The sequence below is a fragment of the Anolis carolinensis genome, chromosome 1 (assembly GCF_035594765.1).
Source record: "Anolis carolinensis isolate JA03-04 chromosome 1, rAnoCar3.1.pri, whole genome shotgun sequence".
Lineage (NCBI taxonomy): Eukaryota > Metazoa > Chordata > Lepidosauria > Squamata > Dactyloidae > Anolis > Anolis carolinensis.
In genome coordinates, this window is record NC_085841.1 from 257,878,894 (window position 1) to 257,904,491 (window position 25,598).

The window sequence follows — 25,598 nt, forward strand, 5'->3', positions numbered from 1 at the left end:
GATTTTAGCTTTTTGTTTCATGTTTGCATTGATCAAATTGTAACTGTTTATTCTTGACAAGATGAATGAGTAGTTTGGACACATTTTTTCTGGTAAGTATCCTGTGGCTTGATGGAGTTAGCATTTCATCCTGCCTTGTGTGGGAGAAGAAACAAATGCAATGTCTTTAAGAAATATAGTTATATTTTTCATGTGTATACATACATACATGCCAATAGATAGTCGATAATACGGGTTGAGCATCCTTTATCTATAATTCCAAAATCCAAAATACTCCCACATTTCAAATTGTCAATGGGATGGCTAAAATAGTGACACCTTTGTTTTCTGATGTTCACAAACTTTGTTTCATGCACAAAATTATGTAAAGTGTTGTGTATAAAATTACCTTCAAGCAATATATTTAAAAACATAAATTAATTTTGTGTTTAGACTTGAGTTCTATCTCCAAGATGTCTCATTATGTACAGATACACATTTACAGGGGTTCCGCAATCTGAAAATATCCAAAATAAGTTTGATCCTAAGCATTTCAGATAAGGGATGCTCAACCTGTATTATGAACGTCGACTATTTTAGTATCTTCATGTAACCTACTTTGTGAAGTCCTCCTGAAACGTTCCATATAAATATATTTAATAATATATAATTAATATATCATGTTTATGTTTCTTAATAAGGCAATACATGAGCCAGCCCAGGTGAAACACTTTTAAATCCCATTTATTCTTATTTACTGGAATAAATTGGATTTAAAATGAGAGAATACACAAGAGGGAATGGCTTTTCTGCCATGTGGATTCCGGAAGCTTTAAAAGTAGTCTTTAAAAGTAAAAACTATGCTGTGTTCCATAGGATTCCATCTTGTAGGTTTTTAAAATCTGTTTCGCCAACAGAGTGGAATGTGAGACTTGAGGGGACTGGCTCCAGATGTTCTGGGTGGCTGAAGATGCTTCATGAAGGCAAATGGAAGAGAATTTCTAGCCTACATTGGTCACCGCAGAGTACAGAACTTGCCTGTCAACAACTTCACTGTGGCATCCCCTTTGGAACCCTGAAACCATTTTCTAAAGAACCAGAAAAACAAGAAGTTTGCCTGGAGTGCCAAGCCAACTCAACCTTCAAGAACTGCATATGGACCGAATCCAACTGCACTCAGGGTGTGGCCCTGGTTTGCCAAGGTAGATGCAAGCTGAATTCCTGTTTTGTATTGTCTCTTTGAGTTAGGCAGCCATGGCATTTAAGAGCAGTGGGTCCTGCCCATTTTTCTCTTCTTGGGCACAATCGGAAAAACAAATCCTGCATACATTCAGTGTGGTTTGGTTTGAATCAGAGGAGAAATCTAGATTTCAAGGGCTGCTTAAAGCATTATTTCATGCTTGCTCTGCTGGAACACGGTTGTGTTAGGCTTGCTAGATCTCAGGGCCTTGTGATCTTTTCTCCAGTTGGCAGACCAAGGGGAAGGAATCTCAGGATGAGAGCACTGCCTTGAAAAGTGTGTCTATTATTTCCTCATTTGTTAGGCTCGTGTTCAGTAATAAAAATAATAAATAAATTTTAATGATTAGCCCTTAGGTGATATCACCATACCAAACCAAACAACAAAGCTTGATACAACTTAATAAAACTCTATGTAGTAAATTAAATAAGATAATTATAAAAATACAGTAAATAAGTGTGTTCAGTAATTGCAATGTTTTAAACATGTTTTAGGAGCCCTGGTGGGGAAATGTGTTAAAGCACTGAGCTGCTGAACTTGCAGACCGAAAGGTCACAGGTTCAAATCCCAGGAGCGGAGTGAGCTCCCACTGTTAGCTCCCGCTTCTGCCAACCTAGCAGTTCGAAAACATGCAAATGTGAGTAGATCAATAGGTACTGCTCCAGCGGGAAGGTAACGGCGCTCCATGCAGTCATGCCGGCCACTTGACCTTGGAGGTGTCTACAGATAACGCCAGCTTTTCAGCTTAGAAATGGAGATGAGCACCAACCCCCAGAGTCAGACATGACTGGACTTAACATCAGGGGAAACCTTTACCTACTTAAACATGATTTATTACAATTCATGTTGTGGTCATTGCAATATAGTCTTATGGCCAATTTCAGAGAAACCACAGGTTGTGTTATGTAAAATAATATAATCTATACATTTTAGGGGATATAACTAATTTTGCACTGTCCTTAATGCTTTAAATGGAATTATATTTGTATTTTTTTTTTAGTGTAGCCTCTCAAGAGGGCCAACTTTGAAAGTGGCTGAAACATGTGCTTTTAAAAATAAATAAAGCAAGCCATCTGTCAACATGTGGAACTTTTTCCCCCTAATTTAACTTTGCATATGTGTTCATCAATTCTCCCCTTTGGACATGTGATTGCAATGACCAAATGTATGTGGGAAACTCTTCCGTTGCAGCCTTGCAACCCCCACATCCCCACCCAAACACTACAATTTCTGAGGCACTGGTTAGCGGGCTGGTGAATAATGCATCCAGCGCTTTCCTGTTTAGGAGAAGACTTAAGATAGACAGCTGTGACAGGATCCTGACAGGACCTCACAGGAGTCTCTGCAGCTGTCTGTCTTAGTGCGCCCCATGACCAAGAGAGAGCTAGGCATGTCATTAGTCACACACACACGCACACGCACACACACACACACACTTCCTGGAAATAGCTGTGTTGGCAGGGGACCTGTGAAGCTTCAGAGCTAGGATTTTGGAGAGTAGCATTGAGAGATATTTCAGCCACGTCTCCATAGATACATCTCCCAGTGCAATATGTTACTTTAAGTGTTATACTCCGTGAAATTCTGGCTGATGCTTACTAGGGCCCACCCCACCAGGGCCAACCATCCTGTGCCATCACAAGGGGTTGGCTCTAAGTCTCAGGCTTCAAATCTCGGAGCCCAGGATAGTGAGACCTGGCTGCCTCAGATACAGTCAAACACATAGGAAGGAGCAACCCTGCTAAAGCTAAGCAATGCTTAGATGGGAGACTACATGGAAGCCTTATTTATCTATACTCATTTGAATTATATATAAAAGGGATGTGGAATATAACTATAATAAATATGTAATAAACCAGGTGTGGATTAAGTACAAGGAATCACATTTAATTTTTTTTTGAAAATGTGAACCAGATAGGAAGAGCAAGACTGATACAATTTTGCTATTCTTCAGTGATAAGCAGGACCGCTGTTCAAACTGTACAGATATCTCTTTTATTGTTTCCTTGGGCTGAACTCATATTTTCCAAAATGACATGGCATTGGGGTTGTTGTGTGTTTTCCTCAGAGGATGCCTGCCATAGATGTGGGTGAAACGTCAGGAGAGAATACCTCTGGAACATGGCCATACAGCCCGGAAACCACGCAACAACCCTGTGATTCCGCCCAAGAAAGCCTTCAACAACACATTGACATGGCATTGACTTTGCATTTGTAATTTCAGATCCTATACAAATGTCCACTGTACAACCAGAATCAACTACAACAACACTCATGACTACTTCAAAGCCCACTGGTAAGAAAACTATGAAGAGGATTGATTAAACTAAGGAAGCCTTGGGGCTGAGTTTGCAAGACCTGGGCCAGGCAATAGGTGACTTTGTAGGCCTTTCATTCATACAGTTGTCATACACTGGAGTCAACTTGACTGCATATAATAAGAAAACAATCCTGTAAAGATTGGCTGCTACAGCTAGTAATTAATACTGTATAAACCACTTTAGTAATTGTGGTGAAAATATAGACTGTAATTCAAGGTGGGTCTTCCACTAATAGATCGATGACCCAGCAGTATGGTTGCTGCTCATAAATAAATGTGAGTGTGGTTCGGAAAGAGTATTTTACCATTATAGACTTTTGTACCTGCTCCCATGCCCAAAGAAACTTTTGAGGAACTTGGGAGTTCAGAACTTCAATGGGAAGAGGGCTTAATTAAAATCACCTCTGTTCAAGAAGTCCCATCATCCAGTTCATAATTTATGTGGGATAGTAACAAATTAATTTGGCATCCTGTGCAGATAAAAAAGGAGGAAATACAGTGCTCTTCACTTATGGCATCTTCATTATGCATGTAGAAAGTGAAACCAGCAAGGTTTGAGGCGCTATTATCATGAGAACTCAAATTTTGTAGACTTATATGCAAAAGCCCTGAGACAGACATTTAGCCTTTCCTTGTGAGAACTTTAAAAAAACGAAGGGATAACTCCCACTCTTTTACATGAGATACCCCATTTTACTACACCATTATATATAATTGGTTTTGAACATTGATGAATCTTGGTATCCATGGGGAATCCTGGAAGTAAATCTAGGATTGTCCATTGTATTGTCTTCCAGTGCAAATATGATGCCTAGGGTCCTGGGTGGAATCATTTTCACCACAACCTTTTTCTCTTTGACCTTTTTTACTCACTGCAGAGTTGTTCAGGATCTTGATATGATGTTGGGGGTGCGGTGGTGTTTGGGGCGTGGAGGGATGGGTTTGTTGTTTTTGTGATGTGTGCTGGGGAAGCATTTAATTTCATTGTCCAACATATAATAACAATAAAGTTACTCTATTCTATTCTATTGTTCCAGAAAAACAACAATACAGTGAACACAGCAAAATTCTATGTGCATTTAAGTCCCAAACAAAAATATTGATAGTGTTGCAGTCTTAGCAAATCATAAGACATTTTCCTAAGTAAAGTGTATATATTGTCTCAGTGAATTTTAGAAGAGAACTGTAAGATTAATGTAATCAGTATAATTACTCCTAATTATAACTCCTTATACAGTCTAGTTAGTTCTAAGGATGTCAACAATTGTAATACTATTTTTTATTCCAAAGCACCTGCAATGAAGACAGTGGCTTTCCTAAGGCTACTAAATGTCTCTGTGTGAAAAGTTCACATTTGAATTAGGAACGTGCAGCTCAGTCCTCATAACAGTAACTTGTGCCATGCTACATTCTCCTTTGCTCATGCCTTTCTGTCACAGATGCTCCAGTAATAAGGCTAGAAGATGGAACTGCATTGTGCTCTGGGGCTGTGGAGCTGAACTTTGGAAGCCTACAGGGATTATGGAAGGAGCTGGCACCCAGGGTCTGCCAAGGAGAAGGCTGTGAAGATGCAACAGAACCCAAGGACCTAGACAACAACAAGCCCTTGCGTGCCCACTGGGAGAAAATGCAGTGCGAGAGGAAGAACCTTAGCTTGGACTGTTTGGAGAGGACTAAGGCATGTTTCACCTTGGTGAAATGCTCAGGTGAGGCAGATTGATGAAGAGAGCATGCCTCAAGCTCTGTTCTTCTTTCCTCCCGTCACTGGCATTATGCATATATACCTAGTATTTCAAATACAGAAGTATAATAGCACCATGCTTCTTTAGCTGCCATGATTCCACCCTATGGTATCCTAGGATTTGCAATTTATGGAGATGCTTTAAGAATCCTCAGTTAGGGAGTGCCTCTAATGGTGTAGAATAAAATTCTACTTGTTCTAATCGTGTAGAATAAAATGTCCTACAATGTATAAGATATAAAGATGAATGTAATGCAATTTTGTTGGCAAAATGCTTAGTGGAAAGGGTTTATGGGTTGCTCAGAGAGGCAATACGATTTATCTGAAGGTGAGAACAGTAAGGCACCTAGATCGTAAGGGTTACAAAAGGGTATCAGCTATTTATTTTGTTGAGTTCACTTTTTTGCCGGGAAGTTTATATCACAGCAGTAGTGTTGGAATTGTTATGATGCACTGATTGTGAATGCAAAACAGTTACCTTTGTAACTATTGTGACACTATTGCCACAGCTATAAAAACAAATGCCAGTACACTATATCTCAGTAGTTTTCAACCTGTGCGCCGCAGCCCAGCAATGGGCCACGAGACTAAAATCCGGTCCACAAACCTCTTTCCTCTTAATTTATTTTATTAATTTTATTTCCAATCCTTTCTGCAGAACTGACCATTGCATTGGATAGACCACATCAACTATTAAATATGGTTTTCTGTGGGCGAGCAGATGGTGACTACTTGATGGCATATGTTCTGTTTTAGAAACTAGAGTTGATGAGTTCTATTCAATGCAATTTTCTGAATCAGCACCCCAAGTAACCAAACCAAATCTAAAGTTGACCAAAAACTGATTCGTAACCTTTTTTGGACTAATGTTGAGAGTGGTCTCTGGTCAAGTGGTCCCTATTCAAATGGGCCCTGGTCAAAAAAGGGTTGGGAACCACTGCTGTATCTACTACTTACATACTTAGTGTGCATCTACACTGTTGAATTAATGCAGTTTGACACTTTAACTGCCAGGGCTCGATGCTATGAAGTCGTAATTTTACAAGGTCTTTAGACTATTCTGCCAAAGACTGCTGGTGCTTCACAAAACAAACACTTCCCATGCCAGAGATGGGGAGAACTGCGTGAAGGATTTTCTGGCTCCTGTGTAAAAATAATTTGGCTGGCTTTGTGTTGTATGCACTGTGACCCATCTAGTATGATGCCTTGTGCTATTCTGTCTAAGACAGAAAAATGTTTTAGGCCAGTCCTGTTAAGTAATATAATTTCTATTCTCACCTTCTGTGTCCAGGCCAAGATTTCAAGAACAAAGCTTCTAGTACAGAAATCACCCTGGGAATTCTGCTGGGTCTTGTCCTCACTACATTCCTTCTGATTAACTGCGTGCCCCCTATCTATAAGAAAATAATGAAGAAATGTAAGCGGCATTCTCTTGATGTGGGTCAGACTAGAAATGCTTCTTTGCAGAACTAAGCTTAGAGCCATAGAATCATGGAGTTGGAAGAGGGCCTTTCATTCCAATCAACCTAAAAGAAGGATCTTAATTGACATTAGGCATGGTAGCTTCAAAATGAATCATGTCTGTATGACTCCTGGAAGGGAACCACGCAGGTGGGAAGGGAATATGTTTGACAGTGTGATTCCCCTAATTTGTTGTTGTGTGCCTTCACATCATATCTGATTTATGGTGGCCCTCTTACAGAGATTTCTGAAGCCAAGAGTGTGTGACTTGTCAAGCACAAATTTAAAACCTGTTCCCCAAAGTCATAATTCAGTGTTTAAACCACTACCCCACATGGACCTACCTAATACTACCTACTAATTCCGAGGAGATTTGCAATAAAGACTTCTTCATTCACAGGGAAGACATTCTAAAGCTACGACATAGCAGCTTTGTAAATATACATACTGAAGTGCTTCTAGACAGAGGCTTCATTGTTCAGTTACTTTGCCCCATTCATAGGTTTAATTGTTCAGGGAATTAATGTATGGGAAATTCCTGTTTCTGTGTATAACTTTCACTGGGTATCAAAGGCAGAGAGACAAGTGAAGTTTCCAGCTCTGCTTCATATACTGCATACCTGGTTGGGCAGTTGGGGACCTATAGTCCAACACATCTAAAAGCTACCATTTTGGAAAGGTGGATGTATGCCAAAATTGTTCCTTAGGGGCATATTTTTAGACCTATTCAATTTATGTAAATTCCATTTGTGTCTATGCTCTAATTGCTTTATCACCTATCCAACATTCCTTCTCTCCCATCTATCCTCCTCCTTTCTGCAGATTTCAAGAAGAGGCAACATCAATGGATTGGTCCAAATGCAGTAAACCAAAATGGTAAGATGCCAATATTCAGTCTATAAAAAAGAAGTCTGCTTACAATCTAATTTTAATTAATTTGACAAATGTGCATGACCTCTCCATGGTCTAAGGTATATGTGAATGATTCACAACATGTATGAATAATGTTATTGTGAGCATATATGGCAAAAGAAAAACTGAACATGCATTCTTGTCAGTTCAGAATTTATGTTGTCATCATCAAGGAGTTGAAGTCACACTTGTTTAAATTCTACCATTGGCTCTGTTCATGTTTCCTCACTTCCAGCTATTGACCTCAGGTGGAACAAAATTTTGGCTGAATTAAGCCATCTTACAAGGTACAATATGCAGCTGGGGCCAATAATTTGGTTTGTGTATTTCAGCTGAACAGTCCTTTCACACAAAAATCTACTTCTGTTTATCCCAATATGTTCTCCATTTCCACAATAAAATTTAGAACAGGAAGGGAGCCATTTCACTGTCGTTATTATTAAATTAAACAACTGGGAATAAAAATCCTTGGAGGTAAGTCACTGTAAGTCTTCCCAAAATCTTCTGGTAGATTCAGATTTCCCTTGTTTATCCCCATAGTAAATGCCTCTTCTGATTGGATACAGGTGTAATCTGATTATCACAATTCTACCATTTTCTCTTTTAAAGACAGCTGAAAAAGTGGGCATGGGTGTGTGCGAGAGCATGTTATGAGCTTTTACTCCCTCTCGTGGCAAGAAATAGCCAGGCCAACATGGTAGATGTCACAACCAGAGCCAGCCTTCTAAAGCACAAAGATAGATGCGATGTTAACAGTGTAACTGCAATCAACTACAATCATGGGGTTCATAATCAGCATGACATGGATTGGATGAAAATTGCCTTCCCCATATAATTGCAATTCACCTGTGCGCTATTTTTCTACAAAGAAACTAATGCTACACACAGCTACCCTATATGATGTATGAATGCAGTACACCTTAAGGGAATCTTATGTGTCTTCAGCTGAGCAGAAATATGTGATTGTGCGATTTATCCTTGGCTAAGAACAGCTTGTTTATGAATTTTGTAGCTTAATTTGTTGAATCATTGACAAGTAACTACGATAACGTATGATTATATACATTGGCATTGTTTCTGTAGAGAAAATGCCAGGAGCCCCTGGTGGTGCAGTGGGTTAAACTGCTGAGCTGCTGAACTTGCTGACCAAAAGGTCACCAGTCCAAATCCGGGGAGTGGGGTGAGCTCCCGCTATTAGCCCCAGCTTCTGTGAGTAGAACAATAGGTACCGCTCTGGCAGGAAGGTAACAGCGCTCCATGCAGTCATGCCGGCCACAAGACCTTGGAGGCATCTACGGACAAAGCTGGCTCTTTGGCTTAGAAATGAAGATGAGCACCAACCCCCAGTTGGACACGACTAGACAATGGCAGGGTAAAACCTTTACCTTTATAGAAAATGCCATTAATACTGTAGTACTATGAGATATACTTTGTCTTTTAAGTTATATATACAGAGCTACTTTCCAACTGGAATCTTTTCTATCATCGTTGCCAGTTTTGATTGAAAAACAGGAGAATGGCAGGTTCTTGAAAGATTTTGAGTATCATATTTTATTAAGCAATACTTATATCTTTTAGCTTAAAGAACATAGATTTGGGGGAAGAAAAGTGATTCTACACTGTCTTTTATTTAGTTTCATTTCATCGCAACAGCTCTGCTAGCTTCCACCCACATCAAGGCCAGATTGTTCAGGAAGAAGACAACAGAACCTCGAAGAAAACTTATCTCTCACCCTACGCAGGTAACATGTAATAGGTAGGGTATACAATCTGAATCACAATCTGCTAAGTTATAAATGGCATTTGGTTATCCATATTTCTCCAAAACATCCGAACACATTGTAGTACAGATTGGCACTTCTGATATTACATGTTTGCTACTCAAGCTGCTGATATCAAGCAAATGTGGGAGTAAGGACAACATCCCATCATGATGGATAGCGATAGCTTTCAAATCTAACAAAAGCCTGTTGCTTTTCATTTTTTCACTTAGCTCTGTGTAATTCACTCATATGCCGCCTTTACAAATCAGTGTGAGCCTTATAGCATATTCTGCCAAATACATTCGTCCTTACTTTGTGTTCTACAAGAAAGAACAAGATACATTTTTCTTCTTTCCCCACGTAGCTCTAGAAGGGGCAACAATCAGAATTTCCAACCCTCTGGACAACTCCTCTGACAGCGATTACGACTTATCTTCTGCACAGCAGCTATAATATGACAGGTATGGATATCTGATCCTCATATCCCATGAATGGATGTCCTTAGGACTGAATAGTAAACCACAAGGTGAGGTAATGTTTATACTGTAAATGTAAACCTGGTTTGGGTCAGAAGAAAATGTCAGGGCATGTTTATGCCATAATATAAACCAGTTATGAGTGGAAAGCCATGAAAAATCAAGATCTTTGAAAGTACTGGCATATGTATTGTTGAATAGTCCTTAGAATTAACCCTTGTTGTGGGCAAAAACTGTCTATTTGATGGTAAATAAACCTCTACATTGCATCAGCATTACAGCTTCTGAAATTTCTGCCGCTATGAATTTAATAGAGTTCATTTTTTCTTCAACAGGAACGAGGTGAATGTAGTAAAAAGGGGGGGAAATGAATTAGCCAATCAAAAATCCTGTTTTATCACTAGTATGAAACATCACATGGAACATTCAAGAAATAATTAATCTCTGGCTCTGCATTCACAGGGATGTGATGGCAATAGCAGTGCACTTCTTTTTCCTACAATTGGGAAGAAGAGGGATCTCAACTCTCAGTCATTGTTTATTGCTACTCTCTAAATATAAATCACAAGTGCTGAAATTCTTCTATTTTATCTGACATAGTAGCAGACAACTACATTTCCCAATGGCAATAATTTACATAATTATAAATGCTGCCTAGTGAATTACCAGAAGGTCCTAATTTGGGTACACTAAAATTAAATTACAATTAAAATACGTGCATGGGTTTTTACAGGTAGTATTGTGCACTAATGATCCAAGTAGCTCGATCAGGAAGGAATGAAAATTGTCACAATTTGGAAATGCTATTATGGGAAATCAATTCAGATCATGAAAAGGAGGAAGGAATATGGGTTAATGGAGCAGCACTTTTTAAGATTGTCTGATTTTGATGTTCACATGAGGTTTTTTGGATTGAATTCCTTATCTTCAGCGATAGTACTGACTATGCCTGTGCCCAATATCCTTTTGTACAAAGTACTGTTTATTGGTACATTATAGATCTACTGTCATACAGGGGGGTTTAATATAACTGTTAGATCTAATTAACAATACTAAAATAAGGGGAAGAAAATCCATGCATACAATGTGAAATGAACTTTATGTAGTTTGTATAAAAGTATACAAAAGGGTGATAAGGTATGAGATAGTCTGAAGTCTCAAAGCTTTATGTTGTACTGCTTATGTATAGCTGTTTGTTTGTTTTTTTACCTCTCACTTTGGCCAGCATTATGCCGCTGCATACATTTCAGAGATAAACAATTTAACTGTGATCCAGCCGATTACCTTGTTGCTTGCATTTGCATAAACAGAGAGACATTTCTTTGGTAAGCTGATGGATTCTGAACTTATTTTCCACACTCCAACCAGAAAAATTCAACAGTTGGAGGTCTGATTGTTGTTCTGAGGGTTGGATTTAATGGCACAAAAGCCATTTCATATTTGTACATTGCAATTTCTAATTTCTTTGCGAGACATTGGAAAAGTGCCCAATTGGAAAAGTGTATGCATAAATGCACATTCCTGGACAGAGAACTTCTGGACAGAGAACTTTTTAAATGTTAACTTCAGAGGATATGGCTTCTAAGTGGAGGGTCAATACTTTGAAGTAGATAACGGTTTTTGGCTACTACTACAGCGGCCTGTGATTCTGTCTCAATTGAAGCTTAATAGGTGATGTTGAGACATTTACTAATCTTTCAATCTAACTACCTGGAAGGGTTGTTAGGAAGAAAACAGTGGAAACCACGCAGGTCAACCTAGTCATTTTTTAAATGTAATGGATGAATTATTTTGCAAGGTGTGTCTAGAATAAAAAGACTTGCAACAGTTGGTTAGATTTTATTTTGTTTGCATTGCCTCACATTCCTTTGTGCTCTGTAGTTCATGCGAATATACCTACGTATATCTGCACACTTCCGCACATGACAAAAAGATGTAACATGCAAAAATGAAACAAAAAGAAGAAGGAACTGATATACCACCATGAAGTTACAAGTACTAATTCGAGGCCAAAATGAAAGCACCATCTTATTTCCGGAATTCTTTTGAACCCAGAATCATAGAGTTGGAAGAGACCGCATGGGCTATTCAGTCCAATCATAGTAAGACTTTGCCCTCTCTCCCCGAAAGGACTCCAACCTCCTGCCATGCAAAAAAAGCACAATCAAAGCACCTCTGACAGATGGCCACCCAGCCTCCAAAGGAAGAGCTTCCACACATTTGTTTTAAAAAATCAATTCTGTTTTCTTTGAGACATCTTCATAACTTTGGACTTTCTTCAGGTGTAAATTTCCAATGTAAGAGGGAGGTTAATATTAGATTAGGTTGACTTTTCATTATATAAGAGCAGAATGAAATGAATCAAAGTCAATAATGAGGTGTTATGACCAGGAACTGACAACAATCAGAAAGGGACAAAGAGATAATAGAAATTACTGTGCTTAAGACAGATGAAACATGGTGTTGGAGGATAACAGTCATCACTCCATGGAAACAACAGATGCACAAATGGATCTTTTAAGCAGGATACAGAGCAGGAGAGAGGTCAGGTAGGATCTTTAGATGTAAAAGATCTTAGTGACACAAACAAGAAATGGGAATATTTTTAGCAAATTAACTACGTACATCTTCATTTCCAAAAGTCAAAGTAATAAATCTGTGCACAGTTCATCAAATTTTATTACTATAGTTAATCACAGACATGGATTTGTCTGCATCAAATTTCAAAGCATTCAACCTGGTCAGGACTATTAGTAGTCAATTTTTAAAATAAATAAATAATAAACAAGCAAAGGGGATAAAGTGCTCAGCAAAGCGTTTCTTCTTGTCAACTGAAAAAATGGGGTAATGAATAAGGGAGGAGGCAGAGAGCCTCATTATCCCAGTCCTGAATTACTCCCAGAGGCCATTATTTAAAGGATCTGGCTATGTGGGCAGCTCACACATTCCTATAAGCCTCAGTGACGCATACCACATTGAGGCATCAGCATGTTGACCGTTATTCCCAAATCCCAAGTATAAAAATGCATAGTGACTGAGCCTTGCCTTCTCATCTCGGAACAAATCCTTCTGTTTCACAACTTCCACAAATCTGTTACTTCCATAATGCATAATCTGTATGTCTCTGCCAGAGCAGACTGGATAAATAAATAAGCCCTGGTAGGCTCAAAATGGCAAGTACACTGGACAGAAGAAAGAGGTGACTACTATTGTTAGATAAGGAACCTCCAGCTGGTTAGGCCTTCCCTTTTTTAAAGACTATGGTTGCACCAATGCATTTTTTAAAGTACAATTCTTACTGGGAGCAGGGAGCTGGGACGTATGGATTGTATTTGTGTACAGTAAGTACCCCAATCACCTTCCCGATGCAGCAACTAACCATTTTTTAAAATATTGCCCTGGGGCCAATCAGAGCTTTTTTAAAAAAGACCTAAGCACTGGGAAAGGAAAAGAAGGTGGGGAGGGCATGATGTGACAGAAAGAAATGGATGGGAAGAGAACTGGATAGATGAGTGGGGAATCGGATTCCCTGCATAAACGTTGAAAAACCGCCTGCCCATGCAGGTTTCTTATGAAACAAGGACAAAAAATGGGTCCTCCAATCCAAGGTGATGATGGATGGACTGGAGCTGGGATCTGATGATGGACGGGGTATCTCTTTTATGTTAGCTCACATACTACTTCTGAAGTATGTCAAGGGCAAGATAGTGCCCTCCATTTACTTCCTAATATTTTTCAAGTGCTAAAAGAAACCATATATCGAAACATTCCTGGAAAACATGCGTTTTACATCAAGAATGCTTACTGATTTCTTCTTGTCATCAATCGGTGTACAGAAGTGTATAGAATTCTTTATAGATCTATCTATATATCTATTCTAACATATTAAAGTAGAAAACTACACACACACGCACACTCACACACACAACTGTGTGCATACAAACACACACAGAACCAGATCCAAGCTGCTGTCAATAAGTATGCCTCAAACAGCTTCATTGGAGCAATGCCTATACACATCAGCTAAGAGTCTGGGCCTTTATTTGCTTTTAAAAGTATGGCTTGAGCCAATTCCTTTGTCAGCACAGCTGGCCATGACAGACTGCCAACATTCAGTGCCTACTTATGCTCTGAATGGAAAACTTCAACAAGCTGGGATGTATAGACTGTATTTGTGTACAGTAAGTATCCTAATCACCTTCCCCATGCAGCAGTTAACCATTTTAAAAAAGATTGCCCTGGGGCCAATAGGAGCTTTTTAAAAAAGGCCTAAGCTCTGGGGAGAAACTCCTTCTCAACACTTAAAAGAGCGTTAAACCATATGTTCCATCAGTATTATGCTCGGACGGTGAAAAAATAACTCATAGGCTGTATGTGTATACCATCCCAGATTCACTTTTAGGTCTTCCATGTTCTCCAGATTTTTTTTTTGATTTTTTTTTTTGCAAAAACCTTTTCGCCAAAAATCCTCATACCACTTAAGGGGGCTGGAGAAAAAATGGCCAAATTTGGCATTCCCAAAATTTTGAGGCTTAGAAATTAACTCAGTTTTGGGGAAAGGGGGCTTTTCCTGGACCTGAAATGCTCACCCCAATATGGTAAAATTGTCGTTGTAACCCCCCCCCCCCCCCACGCTCAGGGGGCACATGACTGTACTTTGTGCCAACAATGGTATTTTTAAAGTAAAGACTAATTTGAGGATGTGACACTGCAATGACGGGAATGAACTCCTCAAGTTCCCTTGGGCAGCCACTGTAGCCCTCCCAGACCTTGACATCTGCCCACCCCTAGTACAATGCCTACACAAGTTGGTCTCCCAAGATGATGCTTCCAGGTTTTCATCTTAGACCTTTTCAGCTAGTAAAAATCTGTTTCTTAGGCCATTCTATCAACAAATACAATCTGGGGGCCCTGACTAGTACCCCGACCAATTTGGGCCTCGAGGGGGCAGTGGTGGATAACCAAAGGATTGGCTTGGACCTGTGGGATACTGAGACTGAGAAGGAACTGGAAAATTAGGCACTGTAGGTTGCGTAGGATATGGGCACAATGGCTTCCCACTTGATGGGAAATACTGAGGCTGAGGGAACCCTGGTCTTGTAGATGAAGCCAGAGGGGGCTGTGGGTATCCTGGTCTAGTAGGAGGTGTTCTGGATGGAGACCAAGAGTACCCAGGGGATGAAGAAGAAGGATCACTTGCCTGAGACTGAGGTCCTGAACCCCCAGCAGGCAGTGGGGGATATCCAGGACCTGAGAGGTGTTTATAAGGAAATGGAGGTTGGGGATATGATTGGGAAGCAGCATACCCTTCTATAGCAGATGTTCCAGCAAAAGGGGCTGGCTGAAGAGCTCCATGAGCTGATGGGCCAATAGGCATACCAGGAGATAAGCTATAAGGTAAAGGAAAGGGTGGTCCCCCAGCCACACTAGTCTGTGGCTGCTGAATTACAGGCCCAGCAGGTATGCCAGAAGGGTGTTGATGGTTAAATGCAGTGCTGTTGGGTGGCTCTTGTGAAGACTGAGGTTTTCTCAGAATTTCCTGAAGCTTCTCCACCTTGACACGTCGCAGATGGGACAACTTCCTCATGGAGGAAAACTGCTCAAGAAATGTCTCCAGAGGCACTTCACCCTCCAGGAACTTTTCAGCCATTGCCTGGAAGATAAAAGATAATTAATGTAATGCTCCCATTTGCAAAGAAGAACCAAGCTCTCACCTGTCTTTTACAATTTTCTATGTAAAAAGCTATTCAAATTGCCCCAGAAATGCTTAGTATGATAAAGCTGCCAACGTTCACACACTCCATGGCACTCTTCTCTCATTCTATCTGGCAGTGTAGAAGAGACTGCAGGGAGACACGAGGATCTGAGAAATGGTGGGAGACATAAATTCGCACCAAGCACTTGGATTCCTGCTATTTCACATGTCTCTCATCGTAAGCAGACTTGTTTTCTCTATGGACACAGTGAGTCCAAATCTTGCCACCACCTCCAATGCTGCCCTGCACCATTTCTGTTATAGGGGCCTGAGCATTCAAGATTTTTGTTAACCACATGGGGTCCTGGAAGAAAGCCCATCCCTCACTCCCAATACTGAAGGCCCACGGTAAAAGGACTTAAACATTTGCGATTTTTGTTAACCAAGCAGGGTCCTAGAAACAACCCCCTGCAGATATCAAGGGGCTGAGGAAAAAAAATAAGATATTATTCTTATACTGCCTGGACCTTTATATTGTGGGAATGATCAAATAAGAAGTCCTGGCTGAAATCCCAAGACTCTAATATTTGGACAAAAGGGGAGAAAGCACAGCTTTAAAGTGGACCTCACCAGGTAAAATTTGGATATTAACAAGTCATATCAAAAATGTGTTGTTGAAGGCTTTCATGGCCGGAATCACTGGGTTGCTGTGAGTTTTCCGGACTGTATGTTCCAGAAGTATTCTCTCCTGACCTTTCACCCACATCAATGGTAGGCATTCTCAAAGGTTGTGAGGTCTGTTGGAAACTAGGTCAGTGAAGATTATCTATCTGTGGAAGGTCCAGGGTGGAAGAAATTACTCTTGTCTGTTGTAAGCAAATGTGAATCTTGAAATTAATCACTTGATTAGCATTGAAAAGTCTTGCAGCTTCAAAGCCTCCCTGATTCCTGCCTGGGGAAATCCTTTGTTAGGAGGTGTTAGCTGGCCCTGATTGTTTCATGTCTGGGATTCCCGTTTTCCGAGTGTTGTTCTTTATTTATTCCAAATAGACCTCACAACCTCTGAGGATGCCTACCATAGAAGTGGGTGAAACGTCAAGAGAGAATGCTTCTGTAACATGGCCATACGGCCCGGGAAATTCACAGCAGCCCACAGCAAAAATAATTTTCAAATTAAAAATGGTAGACTAACCTCAGATTCTTCTTCGATTTTCTGCCCTTCTACCTGAAGAAGACTTAGCAGTGTGCCAGGCTGTATCGCTTTTGAATACTTCTCTGGGGAATAGAATTGATAAAAGAGTGATTTAAAAGGTAACCATAAACATACATTTCTTTCATCTTAGTGACAACACCAACTCCAAGCTCTGTGCCAGCATACCCATGAGGGTTGCCATGTTATATGATCACTTCCTATAAAAATCACTATCATGTAACATATAAGCATAAGTTATGGGCAATATGGTGGTTCCAAAGAAGAACAGAGAGTTCTATTATCACAAATAAAAGCACTATACCTGCACGAAGCTGTTAGTAGCTCTACAGCAGTGGCGGATACAATGTGGCCAGTGCAATGCATGCTGTCTTCAGACCAGACTTTTGTAGACCCTGATGCCCCCCTCCCCATCATCCACATCAATTTTTAAAAGACGTTTAACACAGTTCTGGGGCATTTTTGACCAATAATCATGCAGAACACTTCCCCCCATGCACATAGACACACAAAACATGTGGAAACACTGAAAAATACCTTTATCCAATTCCCCCAAAGAATCATGAACTACTTTCCAAAATCTCAATTTTCCCCTAATGTTCTTCTCAAAATGAGTGACAGGAAACAGCAGAGGTATTTGTGCTTACTCTAGTAGAATGTGGGTCATGAAGATCTGTGCGGGTAGACTGGACCCAGTGTAGTTGCCCACTCCTGCTCCACTGTAGAAATGTCATTGACACCACTATCTGTACAAGCTATTAGGAAGACTCCAGTACACAAAGCTGTGTTAGAACTAAACTATCTTCTCATTAGTCCTGCCCTCTCCTTGCTTACTATTCAGATGAACGTGATGAAGGTAAGAGATGACAAGAAACATGAAACACCTCCAGATTGGGATATGTCAATTTTACATGTACACTCACATAACAATGAGGAAGAACAGTCCTGGTTAGATAAAGGTTTCTTGCTGCCCTCCACCTCATCTCACATCTAGGTTAGGGAAAGCTGATATGAAATGTTACCTAATTTTGCCTTCTGCTCCTGACACTGCTCAACCAGCTTTTGCAGCTCCCGATATTTATCTGAGAGGTTTGCACGTCCAGTTTCTAAGGGCTCTTGGAATGTCAGGTTCTGTTCCGCCAGGCTACGGTTTGTGGCCAGTGCCATCTCCCTTTCCAACTGTAGATCCTGGACCTAAGAAAAACAATCTGCTGTTAGGGAGCTTAAATGTTTCCTCTTAAATTCAATATTTTCTCTTCAATCTAATATTTCTGATGTATTTTAAGGGATACCTCATTAGATTCCAGTGCCAGACGTTCAATCTCCTCTGAATTCTCTTGCAGATCCTTCAGCTCATCAACTGTCTTATCTCTGAAGGACTCCATCTTCTGGGGAGAGTGTTCCTTCAGAAAGAGAACATGAATGATTAACACGTCTCACACCACTTTTTGGTCTTATCATGTAGCGGTCATGAGGATTACAGGCAGTAGTGGATTGGGATGCAGAATGGTCCTGCCAGGTACACAAGTCCTGTTCATATATAGCAGGAAGGGAAAAACCATGCACAAGGAGGCAACATGATCAGGTTCACTCATTCTTGCCCCACTGGAAAACCAATAGTTTACACAGACACCCTCCAGCAGCAAAAGATGTGTATTTTTAGGAACAAAAAAATATGTTGTTACGCACAATATTTTGTTCCCCTCCCTCCTTTCTGGCTCACTCTTTGTTTCAGGAACTATTTAAAACCAGGCTTCTGTTTTTAGAACAATGGAAATTCCGACTAGCTTTTTCTTTATACTTCCTGTCCACTTGCATAAATGCTCTTGAACACAACTTTGACACAAAAGCCATTTGGAATATTGCTCTCAGCTGTTTTTTAAATAAACGCAATTGTATATCCCTTCTGAAAAATCAAGGTTTTAAACTGCATTTAAATGGGCAAGGCTGAATTAGAAAGAGGAACTACCAGCTTGGAACTCATGTAAAGGAACTTGGGACATGCAGAATACCTAAGGAGTATAAATAAAGTTGACTTGACTACCCAATATATGGACACTGAATAAGGAAATAAAGTAACTAAAATAGGCTTTTTTTTTTACAGCTCTGCTTCACATTATATGATAGCATCCTCCTATACTACATCAAGTTCACCTGTCAAATAGACAAACTTTCCTAAATTACTGCCCTTCTTCATTTTTCAGATACATAAAAGAGGGACAAATGTTTTCACCCTCTTTACTGCTTTCTCTCTAAACATCAAACACAATGAGTCTATTTGTAGTGCCATCCCAATAATTTTCTCAATCTTGACCATCTGCTGGACAACAGGAAATGAACCAGAAGCTATTTATTCTCTGTGGCCTAAAACATCTAGAGGGGAAAATGCAGAAAAAGTACCAAAACAGGCAGGAGGATATTTTAAATATTTTTATCTAAACATGATTTAGGGTGGGGGCCCTCTGAAGCTCCTGCATATGATCCACAGTCCACATTTTCACCATCCTCCAATTCATCTTTTTACTCCAGGGGCACCAAAATCATAAATGTACTGAGGCCTACCTGCTCCTGCTTCTTCTACCTCTGGTTCAAATGATACATCTCATAGACTAGGTTCTGGTGATTCGGCATCCGTATCTGCAAGAGAAAGGAAGTCAAGCTTGTGTTTTTCACCAGTACGTTTTCAAACTAGTTAAAAGACCTTCAACTGTGACAAAAATGGAAATCTAGATTCCATGATAACTGCCACTGCTTGTGCAGTACAGGCTGAGAGCCATTTCACAAAGTATTTTACCAAAGATGCCCCATGAATGGCACTGCCTTTCTGCAATGGTAGGATTGCATGCTCCTCCGTGGCAAGAGGTTATACTGACAGTAGCAGTACTGCTGGTAGGGTGTCTCATGTCTGACAGGCTTCTGCTGTGGAGCGAGATTAAATGCATAAAATATCTACTGGGTAGTGTGAAAAGACACTTGTGGAGGACCTCTCAGAGACATCAGCAGTGGAACCATAGTTAATGTTTATTAGTACTGAACAGAAAGTGACATGATAAATCCATTTTCAATGCTTTTACTATAAAATCCCTATGATAAACCAATGAAACAACACTGAAACCAAAGAAACAAGAGATTATACTTCCAGGTCAGATGGGATACAGCAGAAGATAACTATCTGTGGCTAATTATGCAACTGGACCCAAGCCAAATGGATGCTCAGCTATTGAGGTGCATGGAAGTGAAAGTAAAGACTCAAGCTGCACAACATGTATTATAGAAGCATGGAATGTGAGAAGCATGAATCAGGGAATACTAGATATAGTAAAAGAGAAATGCAACATATAAATATAGCAGTATTTGGGGTGAATGAATTAAAGCAGACATAATGGGATATTTTGAGCCTGATAATTGTACAATGTTGTACTCAGGAAATCAAAATCTAAAAAAAAATAGGGAAAATAATAGTGAAGAGATTGGTAACAAAAGCAGTCAAGGAATATATGCAAAGTCTGACCAAATCATATCAATAAGACTTCAGAGGAAATCCCCCAGTTGTTTCCTGGTCTAAGAAGGTGGTTCTGGGGGATTCTTGCTTGACTCCTTGGCCACTAGCCTGCACAGTCCCTCAGTCTTGTCTCCCATACTATTTAGAATCTATGTGAAATCATTGGGAGAACTCACCCCTGGAGCTTTGAGGTTAGTTGTCACAAGTATGCAGATGTCACCAGCTTTATTACCCCTTTCAGCTAAATCTAAAGAAGCTGTTCCCATGGCAGCTGTCATAAACTGCATGAGATTAAAACAAACTGAAACTTAATCCAGACAAGAAAGAGATACTCCTAGTCAGTCAAAAGACAAATCTAGAAATTCAGTCTATGTTAGATGGCGAAAAGAAAATTACTGACAGGTATGAAAAACAAAGGAATCCCTCACAGAATGAAAATGCTTAATATACATTATAATCCCCAAGAAAGGAGACACTAAAATTGCAGTAACTACAGGACTGGTGCATTAAAGCCCAACATGGTTTGGGCCAAGTTACCTACAGGATTGCCTTCTCCCATACACTCTCCTCCAAACACTTAAGTCCTCTGGAGGGAATCTACTGCAACCAGCCAGAAACCGATTAGCAACCATCAGCAAGCCTACCATCTGGCAAGCCTACCCAGCCCGTTTTAATTGTGAATTTTAAGCTCACATCCTGTGTTTTAATCCTTGTTCTGTGTATTTCAATAAGTATTTCATAGAAATACGTTTGTGCATTTTATAGAATATTTGCAATGATTGTGTGTTTTAACTATGTTGTAACCTGCCTTGAGCAGCGGGTAAGGAGAAGCGGGTAAGAAATAAAGTTATTGTTGTTATCTTCCATACATGCAAAGCGATGCTATAAATTCTACATCAAAGAGTTTTAGAATACATGGAGTGAGAAATGCCAGATTTCTGAGGTGGGTTCAGGAAAGAAAGAGGCACTAGGGATCATGCTGTCAATTTAAGGTGGATAAAGTAGCCCACTTCAGAAGAAAATTAACATATGATTTATAGATTGTAGCAGAGCCACTTAATAGTAGATATCATTAAAAACTTTGGATCATTCTCAAAGAAATGGGTATGTCATTTGATTGTCTTAATGTGTAACCTGGACAAGAAGCTACCACCAGGACAGAATATGAAGAAACAAAATGATTTCCAATTGGCAAGAAGGACAGGCAAGGCTGAATTTTATCACCCTATCTGTTTAATTCGGTATGCTGAACATATCATACATGAAACAGGATCTGACTCTGATAAAGAAGGTGTAACAGTTGAAATAGGTACATTAACAATTTAAGAGATGAAGAAGATATGACTCAGTAAGTCAATAATTACTTGCAAGCTAGAACACTATAGGAGAAAATGGAAGACCATATTCCAGATAGACACAATCCGGATAAATAAACAACAGATCTGCAAACAATGCGGGTATGCTTGCAAGAGGCTGTGCAGATGAGAAAGGCAGAGTACTGCTGTAAGAAAATTGCACAGACAGACTACAAACAGAGGCACAACTATGTGGCTCAAATGATTCATTGGAACTTATGCCTCAAGTACCACCTTCCAGCAGCAAAGAACTGGTGGGATCACAAACCTGCAAAAGTATTGGAAAATGAGCACGCAAAGATACTGTGGGACTTCCTAATCCAGACTGACAAAGTTCTGGAACACAACACACCAGACATCACAGTTGTGGAAAAGAAAAAGGTTTGGATCATTGATGTTGCCATCCCAGGTGACAGTCGCATTGAGGAAAAACAACAGGAAAAACTCAGCCACTATCAGGACCTCAAGATTGAATTTCAAAGACTCTGGCAGAAACCAATGCAAGTGGTCCCAGTGGTGATCGGCACACCGGGTGCCGTGCCAAAAGATCTCAGCCGGCATTTGGAAACAATAGACATTGACAAAATTACGATCTGCCAGCTGCAAAAGGCCACCCAGCTGGGATCTGCGTGCATCATCTAAAATTCATCACACAGTCCTAGACACTTGGGAAGTGTTCGACTTGTGATTTTGTGATATGAAATCCAGCATATCTATCTTGTTTGCTGTGTCATAATAAAATAATAATACTTTATTTTTGTATCCTGCCACCATCTCCCTGAAGGGACTCGGGGCGGCTAACATGGGGCCAACCCCAGAAAAGACAAAGTATAAACAAGTTAAAATATAAAACCAAACAATAAAATAACAAACAGAATAAAATCAAAAACGAATTCAAGCACAATTATACATAAATACATCAAACAAGATAAGAAGTTTTAAAACCATATCAATTTCACCACCAAGGGACAAAGGAATAAAAGGGGGTCGAGGTAAAGTGCATAGTAACTGGGTTATTCCATAAAGTGCCTGACCGAGTATTACAAAAAATCTCCAAGATAACGTTAGGGGTAGGATGGGGTGGGTCCAGAGATAAAGTGCAGGATGGCAGCATGGTTGTCAAGGGGTCTATTAGTTTCTTGTTTAATTGAAAGCACGCTGAAAGAACCAAGTCTTGAGTTGTTTAATAAAAGCAGACAGGGTTGGGGTCACTTTAATCTCCCTGGGGAGGGAGTTCCAGAGCCGAGGGGCCACCACAGAGAAGGCTCTCTCCCTCGTCCCCACCAACCGAACCTGTGATAATGGAGGGAACAAGAGGAGAGCTTCCCCAGAAGATCGAAGAGATCGTGTGGGCTCATAGGGGGAAAGGCGGTCACAAAGGAAGGCGGGTCCCAAACCGTGTAGGGCTTTGTAGGTGAAATCCAGTGACGGCGGGGGGGGGGGGGGGGGGGGGGCTAGCATACAGTCATGTAAAGTGTTTAAATATGTAACTTCTCCCCACCCTAGCTTTAATCTAAAACACGTATGGGCAAACCCAGGCCCGGGGATCAGATGAGGCCCCTTGGGCTCTTTTCTCAGGTCCTCCTGTCTCTCAACCATCCTATCCTCCCTTCCATCCTTAACTTCCTCTTTCTCCTTCCACCCTTTCGTTCTTCCTTCCTTCCCTCTCTCCTCCCTGCTTTCCTCTCTCCCTTTCTCTTTCCTCCCTCCCTTTATTCTCTTCCACCATTCTTTCTCTTTTTCCTTCCCCCTTTCCTGCTGGGAGATGTTTAGCTGAGAGAAGAGAAAGTAAAGAGGGAACATGAGAACCATGTTTCAAGATTTCAAAGGGTGTCCCACTGAGGAGGAGGGAGGGAGAAAACTGACTTTCTACTGCTTTAGAAACCAGGGCATAAGGCAGCAATGGGTTCAAATGGCAGGGAAAGAGATCTGACTCATTTCTATCCCACTTTTCTCCCATGGGTGGGATACAAAGCGGCAATTAGGAAGAACCTCCTGAGAGTAAGAGTTGTTGGAGAGTACCAGAGGCTGCCTCTGAGTGTGATTGAGGCTTTTCAGCAGAGGCTGTCTATTAGGAGTGCTTTGATTGGGCCTTCTTGCATGGCAGGAGGTTGACCTCAATTGCCCTTGCAGGTCTTTTCCAGCTCTAGGATTCTATATCAGAAGTAGGCAATACTGGGTCTAATGGATACACTTTTTCTCCCCCACCCACCATCTCATGCTGACCAAGGCTTACCCTTTTGAGATCCAAACGTTTCCTGTCTTTCCTTCACTTTGTCTTCAAAAGGAAAGAGAAAGAGGAGGAAAGGACATGGAGGGGGCTTGGGGAGAGCCCCATCTTTCCCTCCCAGCCCTCCCACCCCACTCCAGCCTGCCATGCAGCCCCCAAGTTAGAAGTGTGCCCATACCTGAACAAAAACTTGGGCCAGAAATCCATTCCCCGTACTTCAGATGTAGCCCTAGAGCAGTGGTTCTCAACCTGTTTTACCCCAGAAGTTTTTGGCCTACAACTCCCAGAAATCCCGGCCATTTTACCAGCTGTTAGGATTTCTGGGAGTTGAAGGCCAAAAACATCTGGGGACCCCAGGTTGAGAACCACTGCCCTAGAGGAGCCTAAACACCCCAAAGGCACCAGATCCCAACTGATCTTGGAAGCAAAGCAGGATCAGCTCTGGTTAGTCCTTGTAGGGGAGACCACAAACGAATATGAAGTTCTGAGAGCTCTACTTCAGAGGAAGGGACTGGCCAAAGCACCTTTGAGGATTCCTAACCTAAGAAAATTTTATGAAATTCACCATAAATCGTCAGGCACACAGAGCTATAAAAACACACAAATGCCTTCAGTACTTGGTATTCCCTGGCGGCTGAACTGCTTTGTTTCCAAAATCAGACAGAATCGGAGGTCTTTAGGGTGCTTGGGCCGCTCTGGAGCTACCCTACAGGGGCCTTTTTGGTTTGCTTTCCTCCACGCCTACGAACACAAACATTGCATCAGCAATTGGGGGAGGCTTTGCCAGGTGCCAAAGGAGACGCCCTCCTGCAGCTTCCAGGAGGGTGCAAAGCTCCAACTGCCCCTGGAGCCAAGCCTAGGAGGGCAGTGCCCCCATTCTCCGGCCCAGGCCCAGCCTTTCCCCTCCCCAAGCGACCCCCGGGGCTTTCTTCTTCTTCCAGGAAAAAGGGAGAGGGAAGGAAAGAGAGATAGGGAGAATGAATTTCCCCCCTCACTGCCTCTCAATGAAGACAAGAAAGGTACCGGCATTTGTCTTTTCTCGCGAGATCACGCGAGAAAGGGTCAGCAATAAAGGCCCCAATAACCGCCGTTTACCTGTGAGAAGAAAGACGGGAGGGACTGAGGAGGGAATCCCCCGGCTGTCCTACGAGTTCCGGCTTCCGGTAGAGCACCGGAAACTGTTCCCGCCCAGCTTACTCGCACAGGACTGACATTCGTGCACGGTTCCACCCCTCCCGCGAAGAAAATGGTTTGTTCCGCCGGTGGAGCCAACGATGACCCGGCGTCCCTGCCGCCCGGCGGCCATTTTGTCAGCCGAGAGTGAGCCTCCGCGGAACCAATGGCTGAGCCGCCTCGCTGGCGGGGGGTGGGGCTTGCAACCTTGCCCCACGCGCATGCGCACTGCTCGACCTCACGCTTTATGGAAAACGAGGTCTCCATGCGGGTGTCGGCTTGCCATTGAGCGGCTTCTGCGTGCGTGGAACTTCAAAATAAAATGCATTGCGGTAAAATACATATAGTAATGGTTGCGTGGAAGTGTTGTCGAATGCTTTCATGGCCAGAATCTCTGGGTTGTTGGGAGTTTTCCGGGCTGTATGGCCATGTTCCAGAAGCATTTTATCCTGACGTTTCGCCTGCATCTGTGGCAAGCATCCTCAGATGTTGTGAGGTCTGTTGGAAACTTGGCAGGTGGGGTTTATATATATGTGGAAAG

At 41.3% G+C, this 25,598-nt stretch overlaps 2 protein-coding genes across 4 annotated transcripts in view; one reads left to right on the forward strand and one right to left on the reverse strand.

Moving 5' to 3' along the window:
• cd5 (CD5 molecule) overlaps window positions 1-11,722 on the forward strand; it is a 26,443-nt gene extending 14,721 nt beyond the window's left edge. Inside the window, exons 3-10 of one of the 3 annotated variants that reach the window (XM_062967436.1) lie at window positions 897-1,181; window positions 3,444-3,515; window positions 4,979-5,245; window positions 6,572-6,697; window positions 7,564-7,617; window positions 9,288-9,395; window positions 9,781-9,877; window positions 10,355-11,722. In XM_062967436.1, coding sequence (XP_062823506.1) covers window positions 897-1,181; window positions 3,444-3,515; window positions 4,979-5,245; window positions 6,572-6,697; window positions 7,564-7,617; window positions 9,288-9,395; window positions 9,781-9,869 — 1,001 coding nt within the window. In that variant the 3' untranslated portion in view covers window positions 9,870-9,877; window positions 10,355-11,722. Of the gene's footprint in view, window positions 1-896; window positions 1,182-3,443; window positions 3,516-4,978; window positions 5,246-6,571; window positions 6,698-7,563; window positions 7,618-9,287; window positions 9,410-9,780 lie in introns of all 3 variants that reach the window. The other 2 variants (XM_008115848.3, XM_062967437.1) reach the window with 2 other exon arrangements.
• vps37c (VPS37C subunit of ESCRT-I) lies at window positions 11,716-25,210 on the reverse strand. The gene is made up of 6 exons (XM_003224128.4): window positions 24,980-25,210; window positions 19,360-19,434; window positions 18,090-18,200; window positions 17,820-17,991; window positions 16,780-16,862; window positions 11,716-15,545 (listed from the first exon to the last, which is right to left on the reverse strand). Exons 3-6 carry the CDS (start codon window positions 18,180-18,182, stop codon window positions 14,808-14,810), a joined length of 1,086 nt encoding a protein of 361 aa, XP_003224176.1. The 5' UTR covers window positions 18,183-18,200; window positions 19,360-19,434; window positions 24,980-25,210; the 3' UTR covers window positions 11,716-14,807.
• Window positions 25,211-25,598: the final 388 nt, after the last annotated feature.